At 34.5% G+C, this 18,033-nt stretch overlaps 1 protein-coding gene across 2 annotated transcripts in view; it reads left to right on the top strand.

Moving 5' to 3' along the window:
* The window catches only part of LOC108915452 (importin subunit beta-1), a 44,898-nt gene that overhangs the window by 18,930 nt on the left and 7,935 nt on the right, over positions 1–18,033 (top strand). The window contains exons 4-5 of one of the 2 annotated variants that reach the window (XM_018721485.2): positions 2,985–3,928; positions 13,481–14,261. In XM_018721485.2, coding sequence (XP_018577001.1) covers positions 2,985–3,928; positions 13,481–14,261 — 1,725 coding nt within the window. Of the gene's footprint in view, positions 1–2,984; positions 3,929–13,480; positions 14,266–18,033 lie in introns of those variants that run through there. The other variant, XM_018721484.2, reaches the window with a different exon arrangement.

The following is an 18,033-nucleotide window of genomic DNA, read 5'->3' as shown; positions in this document are numbered from 1 at the left end:
AATGATGCGTTTACAATGAACAATGAGAAACTGTTGTGTCTACGCTCGAGATAATGCGATTGTTTATTCGTTGAATAATATCTCCGGAAAAATTACAGAAGTCACAATCGATGAAACAAAATCTTATCGTTTTAATAATTTTTAATTTTACAAAATTTAATTGTCAACATGAAGGAAATAAAATTACTGTTCCACACAAAATTATTGATCATGAGGCTTGAAATCATTTATAAAGGCTCTGTAGTATAAATTTCTGAAGCTGTACAATTCCTTATCAAATTCAATCAGAATAACATATCTTAGCATAAATCTTGCATTTTTCATGAAATAATAGAATAGTATTAATAGAATTCTAAATATATTTACATTATTAACTTTCCTTATATGCATTTTACTTAACATCTATAATAAAATTATCATGCGCCAGTGGCGGTTTTACCATAAGAGCTGCGGAGCTGCAGAACACATAAAATTTTATGTATTTAATCATAATAATATCAACAAAATATTTAAAGAATCCAAATGTACTCGCGCTAAAATAAATCTAGGAGCTTATATTATTATTTATTACGACGCGAGCTACGCTCCTTAATATATGCAACTTCATATACAAAATGTGTGCACAGCGAACAATTAGATGCGTCCTTTGTTTTTATTGGCTAATCAGGCACGTGACCCAGTACACTTTTATATGGGCTTTTGTGGCTGCAACAACGACAGCCACTGCTGCAGTAATGCGTAAATGCAGTAATATTTCGTACGTGGTATGTGGTGGTTTATTTCTGCGAGCGGCACATATGAATATTTTCGTTTTGGCGTCTACGGATATTATAGTTATTAAAATGAATAGCGTTTTGTTTTTTAAAAAAAATTATTTGGTTCTCTGCCTTATGAGGATAAACTAAAAATAAAAGAATTAGGTGGGCCAACACCACAATTAAATATTGAAGTTAGTGGAACAAGCCGAAGTAAAAGTTATAAAAGACAATTTAACAATAATATATACACAAAAGCAGAGTGGGTGTGCAGGTGTGATTTAAAAAATCCACTGTTTTGTTTTCCGTGCTTACTTTTCGGTGGTGATAAAGCATGGACAATATACAGTGTGAAAGATTTAAGTAATTTAAGTCATTAGATAAAATAAACATAAGAAGTCAGTTAGATTCTACATATTGGGATAATATATGGAAACACAATGAACAGGTAACGAAAAATCGTTAAGTATTATCTAAAATCATAGATTGCATAAAATTTTGTGGAGCTTTCGAATTAGTACTTCGCGGACACGACGAGACAGAAAATTTGGACAACCCTGATGTGTTTCGTGGACTCATAAATTTTAGTGCAGATCTTGACGACATATTAAAAAAACATCTAGCCACATGGGTAAGACCGGGATTTTCTGTGATTGTACTGGGAATTAGCTGTATGGTCCCGGATTTCGGATTTGCATGTATAACTCCCGGAATATAATATAATGTAATATATAAAAAAAGATAAAGAAAAAATCATAACACGGCGAGGAAAATTAAAATTCGTTGAATCGTTGGTAAATTTCACAAACGATTTTTTTTGTTTATAAACAATATTCAATAATTTAATAAAATATATTTAGTTTATTCCAATTTATTTATACTGTCAGTAGGTAATTCGTGAATAGATATTTCAAAAAGGTATCAATTTTAAAAATCGTTCTAGTGAAAATCTGTATTTTTGTATAAATGGATTGTTCCTTGAAATTCAGAAGTGCCAGGAAAACGCGTGACCTTGAAAATTTTAAAATTTTGAAACTCCGGGCACTTAATATCCCGAAATTCAATTCAACAAATGTAACAACCCTAAGCAGTCAATCTATGTTCACGCGCCGCCACTGTCATGCGCCAATGAACAACCTAATTTGGTGTACCATATTTAGCCGTACATAATTAACTGTTTTTGAAAAATAAGTTAACCATTCATTCACAGAGTAGATCAAAGATAACAAAGTAAAAATTGACTTATTTAGTACATAATTCTGTAAAGGAATAATCACATATTTTTCATAAAGATGAAAAAATCGTACATTTGTAAATTAATTACTCATTAAATATTTAGGTACCACTTTCTTACCTTTGTCTATCATATGTTCAATGCTATGTAAAATCCAAGTACTTTTTTACAATGTTTTAAACAGATATATGAGAATAAAAATAAATATGTTTTATACTGGTTTTAATAGAAAATAGGCAATCAGGAATATTATCGATTTGCACTCTTGGTACACCAATCAAGTTTCACAAAAAAAATTTTATGATTTTGTTCTTGGAATTTTTGTTTCAAATACTATGTTAGTCATGAGAAGTTTAAAAAAAACTGGTGCAGGAATTTTATTAGAAGTTGCAAAAATGCAAAATTTTTATGCCAATGATACAATCAATATCGCCCACCCACCTCTTTTGCAGAAGACACGACCCACTGATGAAATGATGCATATGGCATATTGTTCCAAGTTATTCCTTTATACATTGACTAATTTTAATTATATAGGTTATAAATATAGGTTACTCTTTTATATACTGTGTAATAAAAGCCAGGACTATTGAATGTAGAACAAAACAAATAAGTTTTAGGAAAGATGCCAAGATATCGACCTGATTTTTATTTGTTATGTTCTTTAACAATTTTATTAAATTCAATTGTTCAATTTGTTGTTCAATAATTGTTTTTCAGTTATGTCATAATAGCACCTCCCAATTCTTCATAAGAATTCAATAAAGATTGCTTTTCTGAAAACAGTAACACTCCATGAACGGTCTGTTACTTACTGTTTAGCAATTATGAGATGGCTAAGCATTTGAATTGTATCCTGTATATTTTTTTGAAAATTAATTCCAATTAGTTGTTCACTGAAAAATTATTTTCTAGTTCATTGAAAAGTTTAGTACATAAAACAAAAAAGTTAAATTTTCTTTCAGTAAATTTATTGATGTTTTTTTATATTTCAGGGTCTCGAGACATTATGCGAAAGGAGCTTTACAGTACATTGTCCCCATTCTTCTGCAGAAATTAACAAAACAAGAAGAATTAGATGATGAGGATGATTGGAATCCAAGCAAAGCTGCTGGAGTATGTTTAATGCTTTTAGCAACTTGTTGTGAAGATGAAATTGTACCACATGTGTTGCCTTTTATCAAAGACAATATTAAATCTGATAACTGGAGATTCAGGGATGCATCACTTATGGCATTTGGATCTATACTTGGAGGGCTAGAAAGTAATACACTTAAACCATTAGTAGAGCAAGCCATGCCTACTTTAATAGAACTAATGTATGACAGTAGTGTTATTGTGAGAGATACAGCAGCTTGGACCTTTGGCAGAATATGTGAAATAATTCCTGAAGCTGCTATTAATGAAACTTTCCTAAAACCACTGTTAGAAAGTTTAATTACTGGATTAAAAGCAGAGCCACGTGTTGCTGCTAATGTTTGTTGGGCATTCTCTGGTTTAGCAGAAGCAGCATATGAAGCTGCTGATATTAATGAAGAAACAGGAACTCCTGACACATATATTCTTTCTCAATATTTTGAATTTATTGTACAGCGTCTTCTGGAAACTACTGATCGTCCAGATGGAGCACAAGCGAATCTTCGACCTGCTGCTTATGAAGCTTTAATGGAGATGGTCAAAAATTCACCAAAGGATTGTTATGTTACAGTTCAAAAAACTACAATGGTTATTCTCGAACGATTGCAACAAGTTTTGCAGATGGAAACTCATATTTCCAGCCACAATGATAGGTCTCAATTTAATGACCTTCAATCTCTTTTGTGTGGCACTTTACAATCTGTCCTTAGAAAAGTTACTCCTGAGGATGCTCCGCAGATATCTGATGCCATTATGACTGCAATGTTAACTATGTTTAATTCAAATTCATGCAAAAGTGGAGGTAAGCTCATATATTACATGATTCTGAAATAAAACATATATAATTATACACAAAGGTATACAGGTCGATTCACTATATTTTGACCTCCCCTTTAACTTTTTTGTTTTAAGAGTTATAATGAATGTGAAATATAAAAGTTGCATGATTTTTTATGAATTTTTCGAAATTGATAGAAAACCAAATTAAGTCCAAACAAAATGGCTGTGGATGTTAACTTTGTTAATTTAAATGGAACACCCTATATATTTTTACATATTGAACGTTCCCTGTTGAGCATAGTCATATAGGATTTGTTGGGTCCATTTCTAATAATATGCGAGATAATATTAAAAAACTAAAAGGTTTTTTATTAAGAAAATGAGATGTTTTGTAACTGTTAGACGTCTTTCAGGCACTTCTACCTTTTTTCCAATTATGTAAGGATTTAGATTTAGTTATAATATATTTTGACATATCGGACATTGATATAGTCCAAAATGCATATAGGTATTTTATCTAAATCTCACTAATTAGGCCGTGAGAGGCCTATTTTGTAAAAAAAGATAGAAGTGCCTGAAAGACATCAAACAATTACAAAATATCTTATTTTCTTAATAAAAAACCTTTTTGTTTTTTTAATAAAATTTTCTCCCTTATTATTAGAGATGGACCCAACAAACCCTATATGACTATGCTCGACAGGGAACGTTCTATCCAAATATGTAAAAATATATAGGGTGTTCCATTTAAGTTAACAAAGTTAACATCTGCGGCCATTGTTTGAACTTCATTTGTATTTGTAAAGTCTTAGCCCTATACTTTCCTACGTTTATGTTAAATGCATTGTATTGCCATAATAACTCTTTATGACGCTATACAGGGTGGTCCGAATTTTATGCAGAAAACTTCGAGGTCAGATAGATCTTTTTAAAATAATATGTGTTTGCCTTATTGGTGTGGAACAGTCCCGTTTTAGAGATACAGGGTGTTGAAATTCTTAAAAAAAAATTGATTTTTTGTTTATATCCGGAATCTCTTAACCGATCTCAATAAAATTTGGTATAGATAATCTATGATAGTTGGCCCTGCATTCCCTAAAATATGAGCTCTAAAGGTATAACCAGTGGTGTACAACTGGGCAGGGGTCATCTCCTTTTTTATAAAAAAACATTTTTTACAAGTTATTGTAACGGATTTATATTCTAATGCACAAAATAAGTAAAAAATGTAATTTGATTTTTTTCCCTACGATTCGCCGTTTTCAAGTTACTCATATGAATACAATCCCCTTGTGCAGACATTTCTAACCATAATATAATTATATTTATGTTTATGCGTAAAAGTAAGCACATCAACAAAATTCTTTACATTTGTTTCCACACCACCTGTGAGGTAGAGTTCCTTACGCGTTTTATTTTCCCCTGGAAGCCTAACCCACTATCTTTACAAATAAGAACAACTTAAATCAAAATAATAATAAATGTACATTTACCAAAGGCGAGGGGTAGTGAATTTTTACAATCTGCATATTTGGTGACAAGAAAATCCTCATGAAATTCGAACAAGATCTTTTCAACACAAATTTTTAGTGAACGTGTGGCTTGGAATAATTCGCAATAAAGTTTGTGGACCTTTCTTCTTGCCACCCTGTCTAAATTCCCAGTCATTTCTAATCTTTCTAGAAAACCATCTATTTGAATTATTAAAGGATGTTTCATTAAATATACGACAAAATAGCTGGATACAATGGATGGTGCTCCTGAGCATTCTGGGACAATAGTATAAGAATGGTTTAGTGAAAATTATATGGGGCGATGTATAATGATGCAGAGGGTCCAGTGTCTTGGCCAGCCAGATTGCCATATCTAAACCACTTTATTATTCTACTCCGACAGATACAAGACGACAACTACTGCAAGGAATAGAAGATGGGTGTAATGAATTAAAAGAAAACCACCACATGATAATAGCTTCAATTAATTCCATTAATAGATGTCAGAAATGTGGGTGGTTCGCATTTTGAACAATTGTTGTAAATACATAACATTAATTTTGTTTCTTGTTTAGTTGCTGTTGCTTGGTAAACATATTTTTATTATTATTTTGATTAAAATTGTTCTTATTTGTAAAGAGTATTAGGCCTTCAGGGAAAACTAAAAACGCCATGAACACTACTTCACATGTGGTGTAGAAAGGAGTGTAAATAATTTTGTTGATGTGCTTACAAATTTCACTTACTTTTAAGCATAAACATAAATATTCTTGTAATATTATGATATGAAGTGTCTGCCACAAGGGGATTGTATTGGTATGAATAACTTAAGAACGACGAATCTTAGGGAAAAAATTTAAGTTACCTTTTTTACGTATTTTATGCATTAGAACAAATCAATTCATATCATAAATCACAATGATTTGTAAAAAATGCAGTGGCATAGTTTTTTTTTGTAAAAAAAAGGGGTGACCCCAGTCCAGTTGTACACCACTGGTTGAACCATTAAAGCTCATATTTTAGGGAATATAAGGCCTACTATTATACATTATTTGTACCAAATTTTATTGAGATCGGTTAAGAGATTCCGGAGATATAAACAAAAAATCAATTTTTTTTAACAACTTCAACCCCCTGTATCTCTAAAACGGGGCTGTTCCAGACCAATGTTATAAGGCAAATACATATTATTTTAAAGAGATCTATCTGCCCTCGAAATTTCCTGCATAAAATTCGGACCACCCTGTAGATAGTTTCAAATTTTAAAATTGCGACTCATGTTCAACGTTCCTGCGGACGCTCGCCCCACTGACAATTCCCATGCCCCCACTTTGCTAACTACGACACCTATGTAGACTCGGCTGTTTCTGTAGAATTAAGCTGCCAATTTTGGCTGCTGCTTTCACACCGGTGCTTTTTTCTATAATAAAAAAAATTAGATACATCTGTATGGCAAATATTAAAGAGAATTAAATGCAGTATTAGCATTGTGCCTTACAATCGGAATTGAGTTAGAAAATAAATCGTATGATTGAAATAGTTACTGTAGGTTTTCTGAATGAAATTGATCGAAGTATTCCTGCTATAGTTATAAAAATATGCATTTGCATAAAACAAGTTTGTTGAACATGTCATCTGTTTTAAATTGAAATTATATCTGTTTTAAACTGAAATTATAATACAGTGCTTATTATTATTAATCATACAGGGTAGGTCCATAAAACAATATGTTGTGTTATCACTTGAAAAATATTTGCTTTTGATGAAGTTAATAAATGTGACAGAATTTCCAAAAAAATGTTTGAAAATTGAAATACAATATACATTCAGATTATTTATACTGCAGTGCGTAATAAAAAAAAAAGCATTTCTTAATCATACATTAAAAAATAAGAACAGCAAATCCTTATGGAATTCTCTAAGATCTTTATTCTTCAGATATAATTAGTAATTCCAAGTACAGGATCTGCCGGAAAACTTGAAAGATGCGAATGCTATAAATAAATAAATAAATAAATATCTATTTCACCGCCAACTTCTACTGTAGAACAAACTTCTTTACTTACTGTTTCGACATAGTTGATATACTTAGTTTTTAGTTTGGAGCAGCGATGATGTTAACTTCCGAGGGGAATATATAGCAACCACAGATCATGAATAGGGGAAGAGAGCCGCTTTTTGTGAATCGCATCCGAAATGATGTGATTGACATTATGTTGGCTTCTCCGTGTATCACAGAAGGGTTCTCTGGATGGAGGGTGACGGACTGCATTACGATGTCGGATCACAGGTTGATCGCTTTCGAGATGGAGTCGGATCTGGAAATGTTAACTCTCCGGCGAAATCCAAGAGCAACAAATTGGGAGGTATATCGTAGTAACCTAGGGAACTCCCTGGAAGTGAGCAACCAAGGTGAACGAATAACCTCCACAAGGCAGTTAGATAATGAGGTAGAAACCCTAAGCAGTTGTATCGTTTCGGCATATGAGGAAGCCTGCCCTCTCAGAGTGGCCCGCTAGTGGAATAGGACCCTAGAGGGTCTCCGCCAGATGGCCAGGTGTGCCTTCAACCTAGCTGTCAGGGGAGGGGAGGGGACCTCTTGGGACGATTACAAAACTGCAAGGACAGAGTTTAAGAAGGAAATTAGGCGCAGCAAGAGATCTGGCTGGAAGACATACTGCAGTGAGCTGGAGTTCCTGCCAGAGACAGCCAGATTAATGAAGGTCTTAAACTGCGATAAAAGGGAGAAATTAGAATCATTGAAGAGGGAAGATGGGACTTGGACTACTTCCAGCGAGGAGTGTTTAGAACTTCTGCTGGAAACTCGCTTTGCAGGTGGAGCCCATGTTGTCGAGGGCACCAGGGCGGAGTTAATGCTGCAAGCAGATTGGCTCCTACAGTAACCTGGGCAGTGAAGGGATTCAAATCTTACAAGGCAGCGGGGCCGGATGGAGTCTTCCCGTCGTTATTGCAGAGGGACCTGGACATTCTCTTGCCATGCATGGTGAGGGTCTGGCGATGGGCTACATCCCACAGGCTTGGAGGTCAGCCAAGGTGGTCTTTCCCAGGTTGGGAAAGAAGACTACACTGTGGTGAAGTCTTTTAGGCCTATCAGTCTCGCATCCTTTCTGTATAAAAGCAGTGATAATAATTTAGATAATTTTGACTTAATTTTGAATTTGGATTGTTTTTATAATAGATTGTCGGGCACCATCCGCGTTTGCTAAACCTGGATAATTTCTCCCGTACCGTCCGTTCATACAAGTACTTTACTTTTCCTTGCTAGCTCAGCGTTTATTCAAGAAAGAATGTTTGGTTGCAATTGTAGGGCGACTTAAATTACGTGTTGTAATAACTGGGGTAATAGTAAAAGCAGAAAAAAACAGAAACCTCGGCCCTGGCTCTGGCTGGTTCGTAGAAGAAATTACACAGACAAACTCACCTCTTGGCAGGCTCACGACGACAGCATACGTCGACACACTTTGCTTGAAGGATTGGGCTGATGAATATACGTAAGTATGGGTGAATGCAAGATCTTTCCAGCAGTAACTCGGTCTTTTACTTTATAGGGGTCCAAGACGGAGGCTGTTGGCGCGACGAAGAGTGTAACGAATATTAACAATGAAAAGTGACTGACATGGTTGGGTTTTTGATTGATGTCTTTGACAGTTCCTTTTGTTGCAACTACGATTTTTTTAGGCACTATCGGAGCGCCGTGCTATTAATTCCATTGGCCATATTCTTTGATATAGAAGGTGCCTTCGATAAGGCATAAACTGAGACTATATGCAACTCGCTCCAAGACCGGGCTACATTGCCTACTGTGGTCGAATGGATGAGATCGGCATTGAAGGAAAGGAAGGTCAGTGCAGCCATGGGGGATTGTCGTAGGGACCTGGGAGTGAGGGGTGGATGCCCTCAAGGCAACTGCCTCTCGCCACTTCTATGGTGCCTAGTAATGGACGACCTCCTGGAAAGCCTAATCTTGGAGGGATATAGTGATGACCAAGCTTACGCTGATGATGCCGTGGTTCTAGTCACGGGCCGGCTTTTGGACGTGGTATGCGACAGAATGCAGGGAGCCTGTAGGATCTGAACCAATCTTAGGAATCACGCGAGGTAACATTAATGGGGCCCTTAATAAATGGGCCTATCAAACTTTAAGTCAGAAGACAGGATGGCTGCTGAGTCTTAGTCGAAGAGTCCTAAACCAAATGGTGGGGGTTCTGACAGGTCACTGCAGACTTAGGAGGCATTTAAGTTTAATAGGAATTGAGGAGGGCCATCTATGCCCGAAATGTGGAGAAGGGGAGGACATCCCTGTCCACCTTCTGGGACATTGTGCAGCCTTTGGGAGGATAAGACATAAAGTCTTTGGTACTGAAGAGCTGCAGGGGGACCAAAATCCTAGTGTTCATTAGGGCGTCGGGTAGTTTCGAGGAGGGTCAGAGGCAGAGAGTGGACAGGTGATGGTACGGTGGGGAAGGCAAAAAGAGCCCACTTGTGGCCTAATTGCCAGGTTGAGGCCGCCCCTTTTCACTTCTACTACTGCTAGTTTTTAGTTTGGTTTTGCGAAAAAAATGTTGTCATTATAATTCAGTATGTATTATGCATGTTCCTCTATTCACATTTCATTATATTTAAATTTACTTTTTTTTATTGCGGTTAAGAGTCCGTTCTCTGTACACTGCTAAGGTATCGCTGCGGGGTCGGGTGCACGGGCGTTACAGCTGGAGGCGGAGACTATCGCTTTCCCACTACGATGATTTTACAGTGGACGTATTTAGATTGATTTAAACGAGCCACTAACGTTACAATTTTTACTTCAATAATTGTGTCAATTTAGAATTAATACAATAATTATTGTACCGCAATTGTAGAAACAAATTTCATCGCAATACAAAATTGAATAACCGACATCCCACGGACGTCAATTTAACGCTCCTTCTCTTTTTTAGTTTTATGAAAAAAAGTTATTCTTGACGAAGAGTTCTGCATGGCCTAAAATCCAAAATGAAATAATCAGATTTAAATTTTTTGCAGTCGTATACGAGGTTTGTCGAAAAATTTAAATTTTGCTCAAGAGTAAAGTACCTTAATTTTTTAAAATATCGACAATCATTAATAAAAGTTGATCCAAATAGAAAACTACGGTCATATATCCAATATTATCCATTTACCATTAAAAAACAGATTTTGTTATTTTTACAAACTTTTCCGTATTAGCATTGATAATTTACGTCTAGAGATAGACATTAAATCTAACAGGTAAGGTAGTCGGATTTTTGTAATTTTTGATATTTATGGTACGTGTAGTTTGGACCTTGAATAAGAATGTTTCGAAGTAGTTCGACACAACGTTCATAAATTACCGAAATAATCGATTTTGAAGTTTTACCTGACAGCTAAATCCACTAGATGTGACACATTCTTAAACTGGGAGCGTAGTCTAATAGGTAGCGTTCGGAACTGACAGTCACGAGATCGCTGGTTCGAGTCCGTTGTGTGATATATATATTTTTTTTCGTAACACATCATATGGTATTTTATTATTTTCTTCATCTCGAAAATTATGAACAAACGAAATATTATAATAAATACTTATGTATATGTAGGAATATTCTTCAAATATTTCATTAAAAAGCAAAATTGGTTGATAAAAAATATTCATTATGAACTAACAATAAGATTTCATTAAAAAAAAAACAAACAAGGTCAGGTAGGCTGTTCTTTTATTTTATATTTATGTTACTATTTGACATTTTACGCAGTGTGGCACGAGCCAGAATAGTAGTTAATAGTTATCATAAAAAAATGGGAAGCAGAAATTTTTTAAGCATCTAGCTTCCTTTCTTTTTCTTTTTCTGATCTCGAAAATTATGAACAAACGAAATATTATGAGAACTGTATGTAGGAATATTCTTCAAGTGTTTAATTAACATTTTGAGCTAGGTTGTGTGGGTCGTCCACCGTGTTTAAAAAAACACCTGCTCGGGCATGTTTCTATGATAACTATCATTCTGGCTTATGGCAAACTGTGTAAAATGTCAAATACTAAAAATAAAATAAAAAACCTACCTGACTTTGTTTGTTTTTTTTTTTTTAAGAAACTTTATTGTTAATTCATAATAAATATTGTTTATCAACTAATTGTACATTTTAATGAAATATTTGAGGAATATTCCTACATATACATAAGTGTTTATTATAATATTTCATTTGTTCATAATTTTCGAGATGAAAAAAATAATAAAATACCATATGGTGCGTTATGAAAAAAAAAAAAATAAAATGTCACGCGACGGACTCGAACCAGCGATCTCATGACTGTCAGTTCCGGACGCTACCTGTTAGACCACGCTCCCAGTTGAAGAACGTGTCACATCTAGTGGATTTAGCTGTCAGGTAAAACTTCAAAATCGATTATCTCGGTAATTTATTAACATTGCGTTGAATTACTTCGAAAAATTCTTATTCAAGGTCCAAACTACACGTACTATAAATATCAAAAATTACAAAAATCCGACTACCTTATCTTCTCCTGTAAGATGCACTGACAAACCAATGGAATTTTTGATAGCAAACGTCAAAACGCTAGTTACAATTTATAAAATACAAGAAATGGCAGCTCTGTTAACTTCTTAGGAGAAAATTTAAATAGTTTTGATTGTGGGAGATGATTATAAAACTCATCAAGAAGCGGCAGTGATTTTTAATATTAGGCATCCGAATAGAAATCTCGTATACGAGAATAAGTTCAATATGACCAAAAATAATTAAAAATCGTCAATACTCATCAACGAGCATTCGATCATAAATGAGTTATTTCACTACTCCAAATGCACCTGGTTATGACCAAGTGCATTTGGAAACAAAAAACGTATACTTTCTCAAGAAAAACGGCAAAAAACAAATACGGGATTATTGTCGGCATTTCCTTTAATAAACATGGGCTGGGATGGAAACGCCGAAATGTTGTACTGTATAAATTAAATATACTATTACTATTAAAAATTTCATTGTTACCGCTGATAGTACAGTAAAAACATTTATTAAAAAATACATTTTTTAGTTTTCCGCTAGAAATAACATTGCCTGGCTGTGCCGTACAACTTTTAACTCAAGATAGTTTTTATATCAATCTCTGATATAATATCTCATTGGATGCAAAAACTTCTACCAATGAAAATAAAAGAATCGAACCCCGCAAGATCGATTAATTCAATACTCTCAATTGAGGACGTATAGATTATCACTGACTAGATATTTCTTTGAACTCCGGTCCTGTCCGCAATTACCAATCTCTAAGCCCATCCCACTGAGTAAAACACACGTGGTTGCAGCATTTAAAATATATTCGTTTCTGAAGTTGTAGACGTTCGGGATTTAGCATAGAATTTTGAGTAATTTTTATCAAATCAATATAATTTTGGTATCATTGCAAAGCTAAAAGATAGACCTACTTCCCTCTTGTAAGCAATTTTTGATTTAAGCCTTTATTTTTCCATAAATAAATTGTAAATATGACGATTTCTTGCATAGTTTACTCTTTAAATTTAAACAATTAGAAACCAATTTTGAAAAAACTGTTACAAGACAGCATTAGGAAAACACTTTGTCTTTCGATTGTTTTTTTTATTTGGGCCGCTATGTTTATTCGTTTTCCAAATATGTGTTATGGGCCGAACCCTTAAAATGGGTTTATTTCAAGCACGCGACGGACTCTTAAGTTGAAAAGCAGTTAAACTAACACTTCCTCCTATTTATTGACACTGTATTAAATATTTCTTGTTTGGAAGTAAAGACAATTTATTATTATTTCAATGCATATTCTAACATTCTCTATTTACAAAAAATTGCTTTATTTTGTTAGGAATTAAGGTCTAAAACAGGAAAGTACTGATATACAAGGCAACCCGTGAAGAACGTTTTAAGTATGTCATGGTACATTTCATTCTTTCATCAATATAATTTCCTAGAAAAAAGTTTGTATCTGTAAATTACAAATATATTTAGTGACACAGTTTCATCAAAATTGATTTATAAGATGTTTTTATTAAAGTTTATTATATTTGTTACAGGTGTCCAAGAGGACGCGCTTATGGCAGTTTCTACACTGGTGGAAGTGTTGGGTGAAGGTTTTATAAAGTACATGGATGCGTTTAAGCCATTCCTCTATCTCGGTTTAAAGAACCATCAAGAATATCAAGTTTGTGGCACAGCTGTGGGCCTAACTGGAGATATATTTAGAGCCCTTAAACTAAAGGTACTACCTTATTGTGATGAAATCATGACTCTTCTTCTTGAAAACCTAGGTGACCAGTCTGTTCATCGTAGTGTTAAACCACAAATTCTATCAGTGTTTGGAGATATGGTCCTCAGTATTGGACCCGAATTTAAAAAATATTTAGACATAGTTTTGTCAACCCTAGCACAGGCATCCCAAGCTCAAGTCGATCGAAACGATTTTGATATGATTGACTACTTAAATGAACTTCGAGAAGGTGTCTTGGATGCTTACACTGGTATAATACAGGGACTCAAAGGCGATGGTCCTTCTCCAAGTCCTGATGTTATGATCCTTGAGCCACATATTCCTTTTATTGTTCAGTTTATAACTGTAGTAGCTCAAGATTCGGAACATTCTGATGGAACTGTCGCTGTAGCTGCTGGTATTGTTGGTGATTTATGTACAGCATTCGGAGCACCTATGGTACAGTTATTGGATTTGGAGCCCATAAATGAGATGCTTGCTCAAGGTAGACGTAGTCGGATAAACAGGACAAAAACTTTAGCTACTTGGGCTACTAAGGAACTGCGCAAGCTCAAGGCGGCCAACTCAACTGCTGCTGCTGCTAGCTGGTAAGTTTTTAGACAATTTTTTTTCCAATATAACACTCCAGAAATTATAAGTGGAGGCTTGGCAGTTTTATAGGTTTTGAGATCTTTCAAAATTTAAACTTTTTCCAAAAACCAGTTTTATATGGTTATCTCATATTCAGTACATTTAACCTTTGAGCAGGCGTGCCATTTAATTTCACAGGAGCAGGCGCGTGTCGTACTTTTTACGCTGAGTGATTACTCAACATTTTGTATCAATATATCAATATTTGTATCAAATATGATCAATATTTTATATTGTTTGGTATAGCCAATGCCTTAGGACAATTATTAAAAACCATAATTAAAGCCATAATTATTTTATTTTGAAGAAGCAAAATAATACAGAGTAGCTATATAAAAATTTACTTCTATGGTGAAAGTGAACAGTTCATTTCTTGACACTTAATACATAAAATTTCAGTTATAGAATGGCGTTTACAAGTAAAAGAATTACAAGTATTACATTTCATGGATGCAGAGGTTCTTTTTTTATCTAAAACACATAAACGACACACACCGTGTTTGGAAGCTTGTTGAACTTCATCACTTTCTTCTGCATGTTTTTGTAGTTTGTTCTCAGAAATGCAGCTATATCAGATGGAAGATTTCTGAGTTCTGCTCTCGAAGTAAGGTGTTCTTTCATTAGATGGAGTGCCATGTTTTTTAGAAAGATTCTTCGATGTTTCACAGAAGTTGGTTTAGCAAATGAATATAACACCTGGGCATTTATTCCAGCAATGTTCAGCAGACTATAAAAGATAACACATGGCCATCTTTTTGTTATTCGTGAAACTGAATACGTTGCACACATTTTGTCAACTGTATCTACCCCACCTTTTGTAGCATTGTAATCCATAATTACTTGAGGTTTGTTAGTTACAGGGTTAATTTCCTCTGTATCATGTAGGGTAGAAAGGAGTATCACGACTTTATTCTTACGTGGAACATAGGATGTGAGTATTTTGTCTTTTTGGAATGCAAATAAAACTAAAGAAATTTCTTTCCTCTTGTCTGCTTGAAATGCTGTTGGAATTTCCTTCTTATTTTTCTTTAGCGTTCCAATCAGAGTTATTTTTTGTGACAGCAAGTAGTCCGCCAGAGGAATGGAGGTGTAGTAATTGTCTGTAGTTAAATTTTTGTTTGAATTTTCAATGGGAACAACAAGTCGTTTTACAGTATCAATGGGCGAATTGGATATTTTAAATGGGCCGTCCGGTTAAATACCACAATAAACCTCAAGATTAGATGTATAAAAAGTAGTGGCATCACACAAAGCATACATTTTAATTCCATACTTCGCTGGCTTAGCAGGCTTTGGAATTTTTTATGAATGCATTCAAAAATGTGCGAATAGCAGCTAATTTATCAGTAAGACGTCTTTCTGTCCTCGACGTTCTATCATCAAACCTTAGGGATCGTGTTAGAAATAAAAATCGCTTATAACTTATAACTGCCCTTGTAATTTCGATACCAGTTCCGTCATTGGTCCAAATTTCTTTCACATTGGCATGATGTGATTTTTTTATTCCAATTAAGTATAATAATCCCAAATAGGCCATAAATTCGCTGCGAGTTGTACTCTTGCAATCTCCCTCTCTAGCATATTCTTTTTTTCGTCTCAGTTCATCAATAAACATGTTCGTGAAAGTTACAATTTCATCTATCATGTCAAGGTCGACTATCTTTAGAAGAGCCTCCAATTCAGTAGTAATATCTTTAGCGCATTGTTTTAGACCAGCAGCCGATTTTATTATGTTAATTTTTTTTGTTTTAGAAAAAGTAGCATAAGTCGACTTACTCCATTTAGTTGACCCATCTTTTCCAACAAAGTACTCTCTGCTGGGAGGATTTTTTTCAAGTTCTTCTTCTGAAGCGCTTTGCTCTGACAAACTATCGCTATTCTCTATGACAATATGTTCATCACTCAAATCACTATTATGGTCACTGAAATTAATTTCCTCATCACTTTCTGGATCCTCAAACATTTGTTGAGCAATACGTTCAAGTTCAGCCTGGGAAAGTGGTACATTGCCTCTAGAACTTGGGTTTGTAGACGACATTTTGAGGGAAAATCTGTAAATATTAAAAAATTATATGAAATAATGGTAATAATGAATAATAAATCAATACAATAAAAAAAATGAGTATGAGTAAAAATTGTGAAATACTTACACAAAAAGTCGCACGTCGTAAAGTTTACGTCAGACTGGTCCTCTCAGACAGATGTCTCAATATAGACTAAACCTTGAAACTAATTTAATAATTTTTCTTGCTAAGTTCTACCCAAACATATATTCTAGGAATAGAAAGAGGTAAACACGTTCCTAGAATTGAAAATTTTAAGAGGAACAGAAATACTGGGAATTGTCGTAAAATTTACGACAGCGCGCCCGCTCGAAGGTTAATAAAAATGTACTTATACAGGGTGTTAAAAAAAGAGTGTAAAATATTTCAGGAGGTAATAGTATGAACCAAAATAAGCAGAAAAGTCTTAATAAACATGGTTCCGTAAAGTAACGGTTGCGGAGATATGGACCACTACTCGTTTTTCAAACATTTTATTTTATTAGGAATAAACCGACAAAGGAAGCTTTTAACAAACAAAAAACAAAGTTACAGAAGATGTTCAAAGTCCCTCCGTTCATTTCCAAGCAGGCATGACATTTTCGTCTCAACGATATTCGTACTCTTTCGAAAACACCCTCCTTGGTTTGGATTACTTGACACTTTTGATTAATTCGTAGCTGCAGCTCTTCCAGCCTATTTACCTACCTACCTATTTACCATACACTAATGTCTTCAAATATCCCCAAACAAAGAAATCGTAGAGGGTTCAGATCAGGCGATCTTGGAGGCCATAAAACAGGTCCGGCCCTTCCTACCCATCTATGTGGAAAAGTTTGGTGTAAATGCTCTCTAACGGCCATGGAGCACCATCATGCTGGAACCACATTTGTTGCCTCTGATTCAAAGGAATGTCTTCCAAAAACTCATACAGTGTGTTCTGCAGAAAGTTGAGGTAAGCAGCGCCTGTTAATCGGTTTGGTAAAACAACAGGACCTAGAAACCTGTCACCTACAATACCCATCCAAATGTTTAATGAAAAACGTGCCTGATTAGCACGACCATCATAACGAAAGAAAACTTGTGCACTGAGAACAACTGTCAAATACGTACTGTTTATTTCACTAAACATCAACCAACTATTATAAGAAAATACACGTTTTTGCAAAATAAAAAAAGGGGCTAAAAAACATAAAACATTCCATATCTCCGCAACCGTTACTTTGCGGACCCATGTATATTGAGACTTTTCTGCTTATTTTGGTTCATACTATTGCCTCCTTAAATATTTTACACTCTTTTTTAACACCCTGTATAGTAAATTAAAATAAATAAAATTTGTGCCCTTTGTATTTTTGTGTAATAAACTATTTACGCTGGTGCTGTAACGTTTACTCCATGAATGTCTGGTTTAGACGATTGTCAATAGCCTGAGTTGTGGAATCCAGACACTTACATTGAGAAAATACGGTTTCATTAAATGACATGACCAGATGTAGAGGGTTTAATTTTGCATGGGGATCATATTTATACAGAGGCTACCTTTGACCTTTAGAAGTACATTTGATAAGTTAGTTTTTTCAAAATTCGTTGTGTTTTTTTTGTTATAATTTTTTATCTTAATTCCAATAAAAACTAATAATTCAAGTAAAAAGTTGCATACTTACCTTTCATATTATAAAAACCT

The sequence above is a fragment of the Anoplophora glabripennis genome, unplaced genomic scaffold, assembly GCF_000390285.2.
Source record: "Anoplophora glabripennis isolate ALB-LARVAE unplaced genomic scaffold, Agla_2.0 scaffold1359, whole genome shotgun sequence".
NCBI classification, from domain to species: Eukaryota; Metazoa; Arthropoda; class Insecta; order Coleoptera; family Cerambycidae; genus Anoplophora; species Anoplophora glabripennis.
The sequence above is the reverse complement of the archived record's forward strand: the minus strand, read 5'-3'. Positions and strand labels throughout refer to the sequence as shown.